General features: G+C 42.8%; 2 protein-coding genes across 3 annotated transcripts in view; both read right to left on the reverse strand.

The window, feature by feature from the left end:
• The window catches only part of LOC311295724 (GTPase IMAP family member 8-like), a 527,136-nt gene that overhangs the window by 505,270 nt on the left and 8,759 nt on the right, over positions 1-13,107 (reverse strand). The window lies entirely within an intron of this gene.
• Positions 1,586-10,092, reverse strand: LOC311294746 (GTPase IMAP family member 8-like; the record flags this gene model as incomplete). Its single annotated transcript, XM_084415776.1, has 4 exons — positions 1,586-3,761; positions 3,974-4,603; positions 7,643-8,308; positions 10,014-10,092. The coding sequence occupies 4 exons, from the start codon at positions 10,090-10,092 to the stop codon at positions 2,287-2,289; spliced, it is 2,850 nt and encodes a 949-aa protein (XP_084271902.1). The 3' UTR covers positions 1,586-2,286.

Below are 13,107 nucleotides of genomic sequence, written 5' to 3' on the forward strand. Positions count from 1 at the left end.
TTGGTCTTCTCTCCAGCTCTGCCTTGATCCTCACTCACTCCAGCTCCGCCTCGGTCCTCAGTCCCGCCGGCTCCACCTCGGTCCTCACTCACACAGGCTTTGCCTTGGTCTTCACTCCAGCTCCACCTCGGTCCTCACTCCCGCCGGCTCCACCTCGGTCCTCACTCACACAGGCTTTGCCTTGGTCTTCACTCGAGCTCTGCCTTGGTCCTCACTCACTCCAGCTCCGCCTCGGTCCTCACTCACTCCGGCTCCACCTTGGTCCTCACTCACACCGGCTTTGCCTCTGTCTTCACTCCAGCTCTGCCTTGGTCTTCACTCCAGCTCTGCCTTGGTCTTCACTCCAGCTCCGCCTCAGTCTTCACTCACTCCAGCTCCGCCTCGGTCCTCACTCACTCCAGCTCCGCCTTGGCCCTCACTCACACTGGCTTTGCCTTGGTCCTCACTCACTCCAGCTCCGCCTCGGTCCTCACTCACTCCAGCTCCGCCTTGGCCCTCACTCACACTGGCTTTGCCTTGGTATTCACTCCAGCTTAGCCTCGCTCCTCACTCACTCCAACTTAGCCTCGGTCCTCATTCACACCGGCTTTGCCTCTGTTTTCACTCGAGCTCTGCCTTGGTCCTCACTCACTCCAGCTCCGCCTCGGTCCTCACTCCCGCCGGCTCCACCTCTGCCCTCACTCACACAGGCTTTGCCTCAGTTTTCACTCCAGCTCTGCCTTGGTCCTCACTCACTCCAGCTCCGCCTTGGTCCTCACTCCCGCCGGCTCCACCTCGGCCCTCACTCACACAGGCTTTGCCTTGGTCTTCACTCCAGCTCTGCCTTGGTCCTCACTCACTCCAGCTCCACCTTGGTCCTCACTCACACCGGCTTTGCCTCGGTTCTCACTCATTCCTGGCTCCAACTCGGTCCTCAGTCACACCGACTCCGCCTCGGTCTTCACTCCAGCTCCGCATCAGTCCTCACTCACTCCAGCTCCGCCTCGGTCCTCACTCACTCCGGCTCGGTCTCCTAGTCCTTTAGTGTCGCCTGGTTCTCTTTGCCCAACGGACTCCGCCAAGACCTTCACCGATCATGCCATCACCTCGGTAGGTTCACTCTGTTCATTGTCTTCTGTTGATTGTGGCTACCACACAGTGCCAAGAATAGCTAAATCCACTAGAGGGAGAGCACTTTCTTGCATGAAAATGTAAGCATGGTAGCATACTGTATGTAAAACTTAACACTAAGATTTATTAATGCTGAACAGGTTTTCATTGTCAGCTCATTTAGTACTAGCAAAATATATTTGTAATTTGTAAAAATACACTCTGATCTATGTAAGTGACGGTAAAACATCTTTCAAACATAATGTGAAGATGTGTGTTTTATTCACGTCAAATGCAAAATGTGCAGGTAGCAATAAAGCTCACACCGTGTCTATACCTGACGTGATAGTTAGTACTCACATCGCGTCGGAACAGCTAAAGGCTGTCTACAACTGATGCAACAAAGCGCCCCTTGTAAAGTATTTGTCCTTCATGTTAGAACAACATTAACAGAACGAGGCATCAGTTTACTGTCAGAGATTTGTTGCTCGCACCGCATCCAGTGTAGACAGAATCATATTATAAAAGTTTTTTTTTTGTTTTTAGTCGCGCCGCTAGCGTCAGGTGTAGACAATGTGTTACTCTATTTATCTGTTCACCATCATTTTTGAGAGGAATGGATGAATTTTAATGTTGTGGATCTGACAGGCATTAACAGCATGGCACCACACAAGACCCTGATCACAAGCAATCAACTAAGATCACAATAAACTTATTTAAAACACAAAATACATTTATTAGCATATATTTGAGAATCTGAAAATCAGATATTTCACATTCTAGTCAACAAGTTTATGATTTCATACTCTCAGTTACCAAAAGAAAAAAGAAAAAAATCCCACTATTTGTCCTTGCATTAATTGTATGTCACACATTCAAGACAAATCCCTAGGCAGAAAAACTGAACTGAGTGAGATGGATGCCCTTAGTGAAAATAGTCAATACCCCATCTTACATGAAATTAAACACAGAAGACAAACACATTTAAAATGCCTAATATAAATTTACTATAGTAATTAATACTTATTTGGGAAACAAGCACTAATGTGTTTAATAAGTTTGTGTTTAACTTGTTAAAAACTTGAATCTTGCGTTGAAGACTTGACATGAAAACTGGACTTGGACTTGCCGGTCTTGACTCACTTACAAAGGCTCGAGACTTTCTCTTCTTACTTTGTCTTTCCTGTTGTTTCTGTCTCATTCTGTCTTCATCTCCTCTTGTATCTTTCTCTCATGATACTCTATATCTTTAATATCTCTTTTATACCTTTCTTCTCTCTTTCTAAATTCCTCTTCTCTTTTCTTCTGATTCTGTCTTTCTTCCTCCATCATCATCTTCATTGTCTCTTTCATTTGTTTCAGTTTCTGATAATATTTATCACATGTTTCCTGTTCTTTCTTTTTCTTTCTCTCATCTTCTTCTCTTCTTTGTTTTTCTTCTTGTCTCTGTTTCTCCCATTCCTCTGTTTCTCTCTTCATCTCCTCTCGCATCTTTCTCTCCTGTTCCTCTCTTTCTCTCTTCATCTCCTCTCGCATCTTTCTGTTTTGTTCCTCTCTTTCTTTAATGTTCCTCTTCTCTCTCTCTTTAAATTCCTCTTCTCTTCTCTTTCTTTCTTTATCTTGATTCTGTCTTTCTTCCTCCATCATCATCTTCACTCTCTCTTTCTCTTTGTTATATTCATCCCACATCGCCTTTCGTTCTCTCTTCATCTCCTCTCGTTCTCTCTTCATCTCCTCTCGTTCTCTCTTCATCTCCTCTCGTTCTCTCTTCATCTCCTCTCGTTCTCTCTTCATCTCCTCTTGTTCTCTCTTCATCTCCTCTCGCATCTTTCTCTCTTCGTCCTCTCTTTCTTTAATGTCTCTTTTATACTGTTCTTCTCTCTTTCTAAACTCCTCTTCTCTTGTCTTTCTCTCTTTGTAATGATTTTGTATTTCTTCCTCAATCATCATCTTCATCCTCTTCTTCTCTTCTTCATGTTTGTTCATCAGTTCTTCTTTCTCTCTGTTCAGTTGCTCCAGTCTCTCCATCTGAATCTTCATCTGTTGATCTTGTTTCTCTCTTTCCATCTCTCTGAACATCTTACATGAGTAGTAACTATCCCCGTTTTCTTTCACCATGTGGTCTATCTTCTGCAGTAGATCAGACACCTGTGTTCGGTTTCCAGGCTGATTATTATTGAACACATGGTATCTGTTTCCACACGCTTTAATCAGGTTTCTGATCACAGATCCAGGTTTTCCAAGCCACTGTTCAATGGTTTTGTTCTTCAGATCATCTCCTCTGGTGAAGAGCACCATGGTGTACATTAAAGAGTTTCCACCAAACATCTCTTGGATGATCTTCACTGATTTTTCCTCCTCTTGAGTGAATCGTTGTCCCAAAGTGAGCACAATGATGAACACATGTGGTCCAGGCAGGATCATGGAGATGCAGTTGGTGATTTCTCTCTGGATTTCCTGGAGTCCTGGAAACAGTCCTGGAGTGTCGATCACAGTAACGTGTCGGCCGTTGATTTTAGCTGATTCTCTCTGACACTCTTTAGTAATAGACTTTTGAGATGTGTCCGATATAAATGCTTTCCTTCCTAAGATGGTGTTTCCAGTTGCACTCTTCCCAACTCCAGTTTTTCCCAGCAGCACAATCCTCAGATCATCGGCACTCTCCCTTGAATCTAAAGATAGATAAAATAAAAATATATTGAATATAACAATATATTGCATTTCAAGAAGATTGTCAATCATCCACGTCATCAGAGAATACTGTGTATAATTTATACTGAAGTCTCATGTGCTAATCATAGTATTTTTATTCTGAAATCTGCATGCAATGTTGTTATTTTATCTCACCAATCAAATTAATCCGTGCAGATTTTCTGATCATTACCTTGTGACTGAAACCATGTCTGTAATGAATGGATTCTCTTCTTCATTTCTTCAAATTTCAGCAGTTTTTTCATCTGTGCATCCAACAATGTCTCTGTGGAGAAACAAACTCCATTATTTGCCTCCACCATCTGCTCTAGTTTCTCCATTAACATGGACACTTGTGTGTTGGGTTTAATGAAACGATGTCGTCCTCCAAAACTCTCAATGGCAGACTGTGTTTCTTTATTTAGTTCTGCTGTCCTGTCTTCTGGATTCTGGTATATGAGGATCATGGTGTGTTTGTTGATTCTTGAGCTGAATATCTTCTGGATCTTCTCCATTTCTGCTCTGTCTTCATTATTAAGTGGAGCATCAGGAATGATGAGGAGGAACACATGAACTCCAGGATCACAGAGAGACACACAGCGGAGCATCTGACGCATCGCTTCCTCCTCTGAGATCTGAGTGTTGAACAGAGCTGGAAGCTCCACCAGAGACACCAGACGTCCATGAAGCTCCACGTCTCTCCTCACACACCCTGAGCTGAGCTCTGATCTTCTGTCTCCCTGGTTCAGGATCAGGTTTGATATGAAGGTTCTTAATCCGTTACTCCCACACAGAACCAGATTCAGCTTCACACCCTCTGGAACTGTCAAAGGAATAAACTAGGTTAACAATCTGGTTTCAGCTTAAAAGTAATGCTGCATTCACATCATGTCAGAATAACTGCAATCTGGCAACAAGAAGTGTTTACAAGCTGTGACTCTTGCCATAGGGGCTGTTACTAATAGGAGTGTAATGGTTCCCGGAAAAATATCAAACCGTACCGTTCTCTAGACCTCTCCGTTCGACGCACTTGCGCAGTGTTCAATCTCAAATCTGGACTCCATTTCCCATAATCCCTGTACCTGGTACTGATTGCCTCCACACCTGTTCCCTATCTACCGGACTATTTAAGGCATTCTCTCACACTCACACTCTGTGAAATCTTGTTTTGCCCTGTCTGACCTTACTGAGTGTTCTCTTGTTATTTTTGCCTGGCCTGTGTTTACACTGGACACTTTACCCTGTTTCTAACCTTTGCTGCCTGTCTTTTGTTTCTGCTTTATGTACCTGGATATATCGTGTGATCGCTTGCTGTCTGCCCTGATCTTGTGCCTGTTTTGTAACCACATCTCTGTTTAGCCTTGGATTTGACTAATATTGATGATCAACCCCTGCCTGTCTGTATTACTGCTTTTACTATTAATAAACTGACTCATTACAAAGACCTAACTAAAAAACATGAAAGCACTGTTTATTTTATTTGTATTTTTGCTTGTATTTTTTATTTTTTATTATTGAATTTTTATTTTTTTTGTATTTTTTGAACTTTTTTTTTCTTTACTTTTATTTGACAGTAATCCTTTTTTACCAGAACATACAGTAGCACATACCAAACTGTACCTTAACCGTTACCCTAAAACCGTGATACAAACCGGGACTAAGTACTTACAATTGTAGGCTACAAACTTTTGTTTGCCACTGTAAGTATTTGAATATTTAACACAGTTTCTGTTGTTTTGATTCAAATGGTAAACAGGCCCTATGAGAGCAGAATGATCATTTTTGGGTGAACAGTCTAACAACACTAAGGCCGGTGACACACTGGCTGCGTGGTGTGAGCGTGGCGGCTGTGTCGCGTTTTCTGTGTCTTTACACAGCAGATCCGTGCCTGACGCGGCGCTGGCGCGCTGCTGCTGCTGTAGGTGACATAGAGGGAGGCCGCCGACAGACCAGGCTCTTGTCTTCTGGGCTGTCTGTTTATTTCAATAACATTTACAAATTTGTGTAGCTTTAAAGAGCTTATTTAGCCTACCTGATGTTGGACCGTCATTCAGAATACACACGTTGTTATTGTGGTGTGTCATATTTTTTTCATGTAATCACATTGTTAAGAGCATAAGAAACAAATGGGGGAAAAAATGTATATTTTATTAATATGTTATGCTATGACCTCTGTATTGGACACCAGGACTCGATTGTTTAAAAAATAAAATGACATGAAATTATATGTATAGGCAAAAATAATGGGATATATAAAGCCTACTTATAAAGGACACCGTCAACAGTATTGACGGCAAAATAGTTTGACAGGTGCAATATTTGAAAATCGATAATTATTTTTTATTTAATTTTTTTTTTTTTTACATTTACATTTATATCCGAATTTATGTGAACCCATAGACTTTCAAACATCAAAATGTCATTAATTAATACGTATTTGTGTACAAAATGACATATAAACATATTTTCCTATTCTATTTTGCATGGAAACGCTTCCAACACGCTTGCGTGTCGCGTGAAAAATAGGCGTCGGTTCTATTTCTAGCATGCACGAGTTTTCCGCGTCTCACGCAGGCAGTGTGCAAGCTCTAACCCCTCATTTACACTGCACACGTGTGCGGTGCATTACGTCTGCGACAAGGTTTTATTCCGTCCTCCACGCGGTGCCAACTCACACCAGTTGCATTTCAGAAGCGGAGCGACTGGATGCGCGAGACCACGTGATTTGCCTGTCCGACGTGTTTTTTCTTGATTTTGGGGGTTTCTACCTTACAGTCTATGCTTTCTACCAAGGATATATTGGTGTGCAATACAATTGGGAGTTTGCACATGGTGTTTATTTTGAAATTGACAGTGTTTTTTTTACTTTTATTTTGTATTTCCGGTGCGACTTGGACGCACGTCCGTCAAAAATAGACTAGGCGCCTATATTTAGTGATGCCGTAATGCGCCGCAGACGTGTGCGGTGTAAATGAGGGGTAACCTGTTAACATGGGAGCCGAATTAAAAACGGACACGCCACGCAGCTGAGACACTAACCCCTCATTTACACCGCACACGTCTGCGGCGCATTACGGCTGCGACACGGCTACCGGAGCTGATCGCGCCCATTCTAGTCAATGCTTGTGTTTACACCGGCCGCGACGCAGCGCGTTTCAGAAGCTTCCCAGAAACGGCTCTCCGCGCCGCTTCGCTAAATATAGGCGCCTAGTCTATTTTTGACGGACGTGCGTCCAAGTCGCACCGGAAATACAAAATAAAAGTAAAAAAACACTGTCAATTTCAAAATAAACACCATGTGCAGACTCCCAATTGTATTGCACACCAATATATCCTTGGTAGAAAGCATAGACTGTATGGTAGAAACCCCCAAAATCAAGAAAAACCACGTCGGACAGGCAAATCACGTGGTCTTGCGCATCCAGTCGCTCCGCTTCTGAAATGCTCCTGGTGTGAGTTGGCACCGCGTGGAGGACGGAATAAAACCTTGTCGCAGACGTAATGCACCGCACACGTGTGCAGTGTAAATGAGGGGTAACGCCACGCATCCAGTGTGTCACCGGCCTAACAGCCTTATTTAAACTGTGTTCGAAGACTGTTTTTAGCAACACACTTTGTCTTTCTGTCAATGTCTGATACTCTATTAAAAAGTTTTTTTTTTATGTACAAACCTTTTAGAAGCTTTTCAACAAAAGCAAAACAGATTACTAAAAATAATTAATGACTGTTACAGTGCAGTAGAGGCAAAAAATTACGGAGAAAATTAAGAAGCACCACTGTATGACTGCAACTATCAAAGGACAAAAAAATGTAAAAATGTAGTTTCATAAAAGTATTATCCAGAAAAAGGACTTTGACAAACCTTCTCCATCACCTCCTGTTTTTGAGATCCGACTGAGTTTTCTTTGATCTTTGCGATAAAAATTCTCTGGATCTTCAGCCACTTTTGTTGCTCCAACATTATACATGTTACAGACTAGAAATTCTTCATGTTCTTCCTGGAGTATCTTCTCTATCCTTCTAAACATCTCAGAGCGCCATCCTGGGTTTCTTGCATCAAACTGAAGATGTCTTCCTCCACACTCCTTTATTAAATTATGAATAGGGTTATTTACAGTCTTATAAATCATGAATGTGCGTGCCTCTTCATTAGTAGTCAGCACTATAGTGTGTTTAATGGCCTTCACACTGAAGAGTTTCAGCACAGTTCTCACTCTTCTCAGGTCCTCCTCACTGAAGTCCTTATACTGCAGGACGAGTAAGATCACATGAGGTCCTGGAGCAGACCGAGACACACACTCTCTCACTCTCTGTGTGATCTGATCCTGTGTGAGATGTGGCTGGAGCAGGTGTGTGTTGATGACTGTGAGGTTTCTCTTCTCCACCGTTGCACTGACTCTCACACTGGGCTGCTGTAGATAAGATGAAGGAGCTTTCCTGTGAAACGCTGTTGTTCCCAGTATAGTGTTTCCCACTCGGCTGTTTTCTGACACATTCTTTCCCAGCAGAACAATCCTCAGATCACTCACTGAAAAAGAGCACAGACACACACACACACACACACACACACACACACACACACACACACACACACACACGTGGGGTTTTCATGTTTTAGGGGGACTTTCCATAGACATATTTATTTTTTTATTACTGTACAAACTGTATATTCTGTCCCCTTACACTAACCTGACCCCCCTAAACCTGCCCATCACACACACACACACACACACACACACACACACACACACACACACACACACACACACACACACACACACACACACACACACACACACACACACACACACACTAACCCGAACCCTAAACCTGCCCATCACACACACACACACACACACACACACACACACACACACACACACACACACACACACACTAACCCGAACCCTAAACCTGCCCATCACACACACACACACACACACACACACACACACACACACACACACACACACACACACACACACACACACACACACACACACACACACACACACACACACACCCTAACTCTAACCCCTAAACCTGCCCATCACACACACACACACACACACACACACACACACACACATACACACACACACACACACACACCCTAACTCTAACCCCTAAACCTGCCCATCACACACACACACACACACACACACACACACACACACACACACACACACACACACACACACATACACACACATACACACACACACACACACACACACCCTAACTCTAACCCCTAAACCTGCCCATCACACACACACAGTAAGATGTGCATTTTCAAAACTCTTAGTACAAAAATCCAAACTGATCACACTTGTAACACAGCTGCTCATCCTTTCAAAACCTGATCTCATGCTTTCATAACAGTTGTACATATTTTCATTCTACATTATCATCGTTTCAAACACAAGATAGATGTAATTTGTAATGAGAACATTTGATTTAATCACCGAAACACAACAGCATGATCTTTTCATTGGGTACTTTTGATCATTTAATAGCAAACTATGCAAAATACATGTTTTAAATCACCCTTGCTGCTGAAATCATTACAGTAACACAAGCTATAGTTGCCACATTAGAAAAATACACTTACATTACCTAACTTATGTAACATTAAATCCATAATGTTTGTATTGGTATCTATCTAGTGTGTAATCAGAAGGGTGTGATGAAGTATGACACAGCCAGTGCGAAGTTTTGAGAAATCTCTCGCCACGAGTTTCAGCCCATGTAAATATCTTTGTATTCTTTCATGCTCGAGTTGTACAAATAAAGGTACTTTCTAACCTCTTCACACAAATCTACGTAGGCCTCCACTGTATGGAGAGAGAATTGTGTCTTTATTACATGCGAGAAAATAAATGATCTAAGAGAAAAAAAAAAGTTTGAGAGAAAAAGTTATCACACTGATAGCAAAAAAGCATTTCATGAGAGAAAAAATAATATTTCAGAGAAAAAGTTTTCATATCAATAGCAAAAAATAATATTTGAGACTAAACAAAGTTTTGAGAAAAAGTATTTTCTCATAGAACATAAAAAAATATAAATTTGAATTTTTTTCAATTATTTTCTAGAAAAAAAATCTCAAAATACTATGAAAAAAACTCTCAAACATATACTTTTTGCTATCAGTGTGAAAACAAGTGTTTCTCTCAAAATGCTTTTCTTTGCTCTCCATGCAATTTCTTGCTCTCCTGTCAGGATTTTGCTTTCACTGTGTGTCATGGGCGGGGCCACGTTCCTATTGGCCAGTCGGGTGAGCATCGTCTTCTCTGGGGAGTCGAACTGAATCATTACACCATTGTTCGGTTCACCGGCATAGATGTCGCCTCTGCCTTAGTTGAGCACAGACACTCCAATGTTTGGGTAAGATCAGGGGCGGCCTTAAGCATCTGGGGGCCCGTTTCAATAACTAATATGGGGCCCTACCCACATAAAGCAAACATAATAGAGCAGAAAAAGCAAGGATTCCTGTTGGTTTGCATCAATGGTATGTTATTTTATTACGTGCACTTTCAGCTTCATGAACAGGCAGCTCAACATAGAAATAATCCAACCATATTTGATTTAAACTATACAATTATACAGCGTTTTACGTTGGAATAAGCCTCGCACTTTCACGCAGGGAAACTTCACTGCTTAATTGATTTGCGCAGTTCCGTTATATTTTCAGCTGTCTGGGCTGACTTAAAAAAAAAAAAACAGCTCAAACATCCCCTTCAACTTGAATTATTTAACAAAAGCAAAGAAGAAACAGTGTCTGACTGACACTGAACCGAACTTCATAAATAAATAAATAACAATGTTTGAAGTTGATGTTTGTTGAAGACGGATAATCTTTATTTTGGCTAGCATCCTGTGACGGGGGTTCGTCCGCTGCTGTCGCCGGTAGGGTTAACGTTACAGATGCCGGACCAAAGAAAGAGGTCACTTACTTTTGGTAGACTGAATAAAGCTTTTCTTTTGTTGTCTGATATCTTTCGTCCCCCCCCTCCAAAAAAACCACTGGCATATGTACGTTTCATTTCCTATTAAAATAATGTTCCTGCTCAAAATAACATTTTAACCTAACGGCAAAAAAGGCAAAGTATAAACACATAAACTTATTTATTTACTTCAGATCACGGTTCACGGGGGTGGTAAACGTCACCATGGTAACCGAGGCGCGAGTTCTACAGTGGTAAGAGAGACGTCAGTGTTTTGCTTAGAATTGTGGGTAGTGTAGTATTTCTCCAGAAGATCGCAAATAACAAGGTTGATTTTTATACCTTGTGGCTTTTATAGGAGCAGAAACGTTCGTTTCACAACCTCGTAGCTCGTGATCAATCTACCTTGGATGGTTTAGACATTATGGCTGAAAATCAATATCCTGCGGAGAAAATGAATGGGATTTTGCTGGTCCTTGGAGGGCGGGGCCTGTTTCAATTGAAATGGGTGAAACATAGGTAAGGCTGCCTCTGGGTAAGATGATGACACACACAACTCGATGGGTAGCTGGCTGTGCAAGTTCAGCATCACTGAAGATTAAACATTAAAAAATAGCACTCATATTCATGAATGTGTATTATATTATTAATCGATTGAATGGAGAGAGACGGGCCTTCCGTTTTAGTGATGAAAGCTAGTTGCTTGAACGCCCGGAGAGTGCGATGATGGAGGGTAAACTTGTGGTGCTCTCGCAGGTTACCAGGATATTTTTTCTTTACGTTACAAGAAAGCTACCCCGCCCTCATTCACGCGTCACTCACCGGCGTAAGAAGAGAGAGTTTTTAGTCCCGCCGAGGCCGGTCTAACCTCAATTTCTCACACATTTCTCAGTCCCCTCTTAAGTCAGGTGACTGGAAATATCAATATTGCAGCAAACGAGCCTGTTATAATACACGCACGCCTGCAAGCAAACGCCGAAGCAAAACATGATGACGCTCTCTCTTCCCACTCTCTCTCCCTTTGCTCGTGCCGCGCTATCTGCACCGTTCGCAAGGGATATCAGAAACGGACGGTCACTGGGCTAGTTTTCTTTACGTGCAAGAAAGCTACCCCTCGTGTTTTTATCAATATTGCAAAAAATATCAATATTGCAAAAAATATCAATATTGCAGTAAACAAGCCTGTTATAATACATGCATGCCTGCAAACAAACGCCGTCACAAGACATGTTGACGCTCTCTTATATGCTCACGCCAACTGAAAGCTTATCTGTTTCACCCTGTGGCTCAATTTCTGGTTTTCCGCCCACGGCCGATGGTGTTATGAGTGTAGTAAAATGCCCATGCCCAGTGCTCATTCCTACACACAAGCACAGCCCGCCACATTTCAGGGCTCGCACACATGAAATTGACCCATGTCGATTGTGCATTAAATGTAGTGTAGGTGCCCACGACCCAGTGCCCACATACACTGCATGTCTCACGGTTTCTGTAAAACGAAACCAACGCACATACAGTCGGCTGAAGCCGACGGCGTTCTCAGTGTAGTAAATGTGCCCACTGTCCCGCGCCCACATTCACTCACGGACATGACAAGCCCAGGGCTCGCACAGATGAAATCGACTCATGTCGATTTTGCGTTAAATGTCCGGCCACGACCGATGGTGTTATGAGTGTAGTAAAAATGCCCAGTGCTCATTCCTACACACAGACACAGCCCGCCCCACAGGGCTCACACACATAAAATCGACTCATGTCGATTGTGCATTAAATATAGTGAATGTGCCCACGATCCAGTGCCCACAAACACTACACACTGCATGTTTTTCGGTTTCTGTAAAACGAAACCAACACACATACAGTCAGCCCAGACCGACAGTGTTTCAGTGCAATAAATGTGCCCGCTGTTCTGCGCCCACATTCACTCACAGACATGACAAACCCCATGGGGTTCCCCCCGCTCGCTCTCTCTCAGCTATCCGCCCAAAGAGAGTCGAGCACGGACAGGCTGCCCGCTGTGATCAGCGCGTCCCCCGCCTTAAACGCTGCAAGCACGGCGTCTATGTTACAGCATACCGAAGCTCTCTGGCCGCCACTATGTCACGGACAGAGCCCAGATCTCATTCAACCCCTAGCTATTCATGCGAATGCATGGGCAAAGCTTCCCGGGGTATTAGAATGGGTGCTGAACGTTATAGAAAGAGGCTATTCGCTACAGTTTGCTCGATGCCCCCGCAGTTGCGCGGCGCGAATCGAAATCACTGTGAAAAAGGAAGTACATTTACATTTTACATTTAGTCATTTAGCAGACGCTTTTATCCAAAGCGACTTACAAATCAGGACTAAATTAAGCGAGTCGTCATGAAGAGGCAAAAGACAACAA

This window comes from Rutilus rutilus, assembly GCF_951802725.1.
Source record: "Rutilus rutilus genome assembly, chromosome: 8".
Taxonomy (NCBI): Eukaryota; Metazoa; Chordata; class Actinopteri; order Cypriniformes; family Leuciscidae; genus Rutilus; species Rutilus rutilus.